General features: G+C 32.8%; 1 protein-coding gene across 1 annotated transcript in view; it reads right to left on the reverse strand.

Moving 5' to 3' along the window:
* Positions 1-571: 571 nt before the first annotated feature.
* LOC116844325 (short-chain dehydrogenase/reductase family 16C member 6-like) overlaps positions 572-6422 on the reverse strand; it is a 53538-nt gene continuing 47687 nt past the window's right edge. Inside the window, exon 8 of the mRNA XM_032815729.1 lies at positions 572-1298. Coding sequence (XP_032671620.1) covers positions 1229-1298 — 70 coding nt within the window. The 3' untranslated portion in view covers positions 572-1228. The remainder of the gene's footprint in view (positions 1299-6422) is intronic.

Here is a 6422-nt window from a genome sequence, read left to right on the forward strand (position 1 = left end):
AAACGTCATTAAGACGTCACAAAAAGACATCTTAAAGACGTCATTATTTAGTCACCTGACGTCAATCGACCAGTCTTTGACGTCATTTTGACGTATGTCTGCTACTTGGGATATTATATTTCGTTATATACTTTTATATTCCACTTTCGGCAATTTTGTACAACTTACCGTATATATTTGGAGAGAAACGAATGATATGACTTATTTGTTGCATTGCGAATAATAATTTGCGTATACGTTACACTTGCAACTGTCAAGAATATGGTTCTAGGGATTTTCTATTGCAACCATTCGCAACTTACCATTTACGTGTACGCACAGACTTCTATGTAATATCTAGACTGCTAAGTAGGTATAGTTTAGTTAAGGATTATTTGGTCGGAAAAATACCGTCCGTCATCTTTGAAAGGACTTCACATACGTGACTTGAGTGGAAATGTGTGAATGGGAGGAAGCAATAGGCTATAGTACATGTCCCCATACAGCACAGATCTTGCAGCAATATTGCTGCAACGTTGCAACAATGTTAAAAGTTGCAACAGTGTTGCCGCTATATTACTGCAATGTTGCTGCAAGATCTGTGCTGTATGGGTCATTATTACTCCTATATGGTATGGTCCTTTGATGATGACCACCCTATATTTTTCCGATCACTCGCTAAATATGGGTATTAGCAGTCTAGTTTCTATATAGAAGTCTGTGCGTATATGTAACTATTTTAAGAATAGGGGCCTAGGTTTAAGTATTTATTCAAATGAGGAAGAGTGTTAAAATAATTTTATTTATTTGGTTTGTTTCCATTTAAATAAGTTTTTTTATTTTCCAACAATATGTAACTTTTGTTTTCTACTAGAACGCCTGAACAGTGTAAACCAACCATAATATACATAACCATATATAGTAGTCATACGAACGACCCCACAAAAATGTATGTCGAATTCACGTCGAATCCACGTAGAGTTCACGTGGAATCCACATGGATTCCACGTGGGTGTAACGTGCATGTTTTTGTGGGGGAGACCATCTATGTAAAGATGTATAACCTATGACTGTACGTGTCTGCATCCAATGCGCTATTTGTTTTCAACACGTTCAAGAACACAGAATAAAGTATCAAATCACGAACTCTGAGGGTTTTCATTGCACAAACAACCTTTTTCCCTTAATATATAGCCTACAAGATATTTGCTTGCTTTTAAAAAAACGTAATAGTATGCTACGTCTATTTTTAATCGTCTTCATCAGCATCGATTTCAAGCAAATCTATTAGGCACTTTAGTGCCTTGTTGGGAAGAATTCTAAAATAGAAACCATATATCTATATTATGGAATATTAAACAAATACATATTTATATAAAACATAGAATATTTTAGTTAATTTGTTACTAAAAAACAAAAATTTTACTTGAAAACACTATGTCCCAGATAGTCAAACCTGCGCGAGCAGATTTTGTGCAGAGTCTGTCAATAGTGTCTGTTGACAGAATGGCAACAGATTGCACACAGAACCTGTTCTGATGACAGATTGGTGACAGACTGCTCGCAGAGCCTGCCGACAGACTTTGACGGCAGATTTGCGGCAGATTGCGCGCAGATTCTGTCGTTTCGTAAGTTCTTTACACTGAAAAAAATGGTCTTGCAGTCATAGCAAAAATTATCTACATATGAAAAATTAGCTAAAATAGATAAATGACTAGAAAGCACTGCGATATCGTATATGTTTTGTCTAACTAGTATAAGTGGTAGAGACAGAATTTATATTTGAACCATTTGTCAAATTTAACAGAAAATTTCTCTATGGTGCTTAATCAGATTATAGCCAGTCACACTTCTAAAAGTGACTGTGATAGACAGAAAATACTAGCAATGAGAAATACAAAGGAATGTATAATCCTTATGTTCTATTTAGGATCTTTTATGTGTTATTACATCGGAGTTATTATTGTTATATCGGAGAACATTGATTCGTATTGCATCATGTAATATGGCGAAATAATGGAGATACATTGTCGTTTCGTGATAACAGTGGCAATAATTACCGTTAATTCACATGTGAATTGAAAAATATGAACAACAAAATGAAACATATTATGAAAGTATTACATTTATAGCGTAAACATTTATAATATTATAAATAAAGATAAATATTTATAATATTATAAATAATATTATAACAACATTATAATTACTGTTCCGGCTACATATGAGGATAATAAGAAACTTAGTATCAGTTGAAGAAGTAGCGCAGCGGCTAAGGTAATAGACTATATAAAAACCTGGAGGTATCTGAAGTTCTCGAGTTCGCATTCGACCAGTACTTAATAAATTTTCAGATGTGGAAATAGTGAGAAATAGAAGAGCTAAATTTCATTTAAAATCAAATAAATCAGAGATTTATTTCTGTATAAGCCTGTAATAAGCCTTACATTCTACAAATAAATTTTCTAGTCTTTTTTCTCAGTGTACTGTCTTACAAGTAAACCTACGGAAATGTCACTCTCCGATTTTTCTGAAATTTGGATATGTTATAATACATGATAAAGTAAAGAACACGTATTTTTTTTTAGCGGCGGAAAAACATATTTAGGGTATGAAATGAGCCTCCCAAAATAGGGGGTAAAAAGGAAAAATTGACATGATTCATTGTTAGAACGCTTATGTACAGGTAACGAAAGATTTTACCTGTACGTTACCTGTACATAAGCGTTCTAACAATGAATCGTTTCTGACACTTACAGAAAATAGTGAGAGGCAAGTGGACTCACTCTAATCAAGCACCCCGAAGAGATGTATATCCGACCGTGCGACCTCCGCGCGGTGCATCTCGGGTGACGCTAACGCCGGCGGTTATAAACAATTAATATTTTTAACATGTTTCATTCACTTCACATAACTAACAATAAATGTCATAAGTTAATTTATTGTATTTTGAAAGTCGCATGTCGAGTTACTGCCTATTCAAGTAATTTTTACAGTTTTCGTTCGCCATATTGGATCCGCCATATTGATTTCAGATTCGGATTCAACGACTTCAAAAACCAATATATTAAAAAGATCGAACAGTTCAGAAATATAGTTTTACAAGATGTTTCATGTGCAATGTCAAACGAGCGCGGCAATATAGGGGTCATTTACCCCCTAAATATTTATATAAAAAAAAAACAAAAAATACATGTTCCTTAATTAGCTTTCCTTTTAAAGTTTTAATAGATTTCACTTCGATTAGATCAAAACTGATTTTTTGTAGCAAAAAATTGGTCTTAGGGGTACTTTAGGGGTAGTTGGCCCCCTAATTTTCACTCCCCTCCAACATACCTAGGCCGATTTTCGTTTTCTATCAAAAGATACTTTCATACCAAAAATCATTAAGATCGCTTCACTGATCTCAAAGATATCGCAATTTTTCCATTTTACCCCCTATTTTGGGAGGCTTGTTTCATACCCTAAATATGTTTTTCCGCCGCTAAAAAAAAATACGTGTCCCTTACTTTTTCATGTATTATAACATATCCAAATTTCAGAAAAATCGGAGAGTGACACTTCCGTAGGTTTACTTGTTAGTGCTACAGTGATATACCTCAACTATATTCCTCACACAGAGATCGTTTTAGCTGCAACTTTGATTTTCGTTTTTATCAAACGCAGCAATTCATATTTAGTTACGAGGCTTAAATTTTCCTGCACATAATGCTATAATATTGCTGCTAAAAATTTTACGTACTAGAGACAATTTTCTCAGCTACAAAAAACAACGATACATTTTGACTGTAATATTTAGAATTCTAGCTGGACCAGCAAAACATTTTTTTGAGTGTAATTAAATGGCATATGTACTATTAAATGGTGTACTTTCACATGCACACGGTGTAAAACGAATACAGACCTGTGATCGAATAGTTTGGTTAGTGTTAGTTTGTTTATGCCTATATCATAATAACCAATCTCAAGTTTTATGTTTTATTTAAAAGCCATTCTGTATTAGTTGCAAATGTAAGTTACGTTGAAATGAAAGGGAAAATTGCTATTATTGAAAAATAATTCAACATAAATCAAAATTAATCATAGCTTTCAGGAAGAAATTTAATATAATATTGTGAAATATAAGGAAAGGTAATGAAAGATAATGAATATTGTTGAAAAATAACATATAAAAGTTTTCAATATTCAATATAATGAAATTAATTGATTGTTACTGAAAATTATTGTAATTATTCATGAAAACTTGATGAAGTAAGGATCTAAGTCATTTGAAAAATTATTGAAAACTCTTGTAATATTTTGTTGATTTTTGCGAAAAATTGTTGATATATATTGAGTTGTACTGAATAAATGGTGAATTGTATTGAAGAATACAATTTGCTGCAATTTGCTGATTTTTCCAAAAATTTCATTCTTACAATTAGTGAAATATTAAGAGTAAGGGAAATTGAATTAAATTATCATTGAATATTACTATACTGTGTTGTGAAACTTGTGAAATATGTCATTACATTTTTTAAACGACATAAGAGTATATTCTAAATATGATCCAAGATATCGTTACATTACAGCATTGGCTCATCACTAGTTCCCGTACGATCATTGAAGTCAAGCAGTGAACAGCATGGTTATTTAAAGATAAGTGGTCGCTTGACACGTGATCGAAACCACGCGAGACTTACGAATAAGTGAAACGACACAAAATATGAAATACTATTATAGTCCTTTTTTTATTATTTAGACAGAATAATCATATCAATTATCTGAACCATACTAATGAATAAATTGTTGGAATTTAACAAAAAATAAGGATTTAATTAAAGAACCTACATAACGACAGAATCTGTGCGTAATCTGCCGCCAATCTACCGTCAGAGTCTGTCAGTAGGCTCTGCGCGCAATCTGCTGCCAATCTGATGTCAGAGTCTGTTAGCAAACCCTGTCAGCAGTCTGACGGCAGATTGGGAACGCATATGTCCATGGATCTGTCGACAGATCCATAGACATCTGCGTCCTCAATCTGCCGTTAGACAGACTGGCGGCAGATTGCGCTCAGAGCCTGTCGACAGACTCTGACGGCAGATGCGCGTAGATTCTGTCGTTTCGTAGGTTCTTCAATTAAATTTTTGGTAGAAAATTTTCTCATAATTTTTCATAATTATTTATAGAATAAGCGCCTTCTCATAAATACTCGTAAAATATAATGAAAAAAAAGTTTTTCTGTATTATTTTTTCATAATTTTTAAGATTTTTTCTGGTGAGATTCGAACTTGAACAGAAGACATCTTTTGAATAATCGTCCGTCGCTTTAGACACTACGCCAATTCCTCACTTGATAAAAAGTGCTTTGTATTGCCCATTTAAAAGTTAAGGAAGAAAAATCTTAGAGTTTGTTCGCCTTTTAAACCGCAAAATATCGGCGAAACCGTTTAGCGTATAAATAATGTAAGAGAGACCGGTACGATAATTCGAAATTAATTTTCTATCAAGGACTATATAGAAAATTATTGCAATAAAACAGCAGATAATGACATTTTTCCATCATGTTAATAAAATACTGTACTTTTACATATGCAAATTAATTTGATTTTACATATGTGAATTAATTTGATCGTCTCGTTCAGATTGTATTAAGTTTTATCAAAATCGAAGCATGATATGTTTTCAAATAAACTATCACAAAAATTCTGTAAAAGTTATTTACATAGCGAGACTAATACTTTATTCGGTGCTGCTACCTTCAGTATTTATTGCATGACGGTTAAATCATTCAGATTTAATGACATAATAACATTAAAAAAAATAATAATATGAGAAATTGTATGAAAAATTATGAGAACAATTTTTACCAGGGATGGTATATGTACGTCTTTAAATGGCCATTTAACCGTTGTATTATACTTGTACTCTTTATTTCTCTATTATTGTTGCTTTTTTTATAAAGAATGTTTAATACAATTTTAAAAAGTAAAAATTGTTTTTTATTGTGTACATGCGTACAATTATTGCACAATATAATTATTTTGACTCCTCTGCAGCAGTTTTACATGGTGTGTATGTGAAAATACCCCATTTAATAACGTACATTTGGCCCTTGATAGAATTAAATAGCTTATCTAGGAAACAGAATCTGTACGCAATCTGTCGTCAATCTGTCGTCAAAGTCTGTCGACAGACTCTGCGAGCAGTCTGTCACCAATCTGTCGTCAGAACAGATTCTGTGTACAGTCTGCTGCCATTCTGTCTACAGACACTGTTGATAAACTCTGCGTAAAATCTGCGCATGTTTGGCTATCTGGGTACTGGGGTATTATACAGGGTGAATATTATATACCGGAACACCTGAATATCTCGAAAACAAAGCGTTGTATAAAAAAATGTTAAATACAAAAGTTGTAGGGTTTAAAAAGATCTATTTTATGATATTAGCAGTTTGACCTTGA

This window comes from Odontomachus brunneus, unplaced genomic scaffold, assembly GCF_010583005.1.
Source record: "Odontomachus brunneus isolate Ranch 3 - 2012 unplaced genomic scaffold, Obru_v1 Obru_scaffold_003, whole genome shotgun sequence".
Taxonomy (NCBI): Eukaryota; Metazoa; Arthropoda; class Insecta; order Hymenoptera; family Formicidae; genus Odontomachus; species Odontomachus brunneus.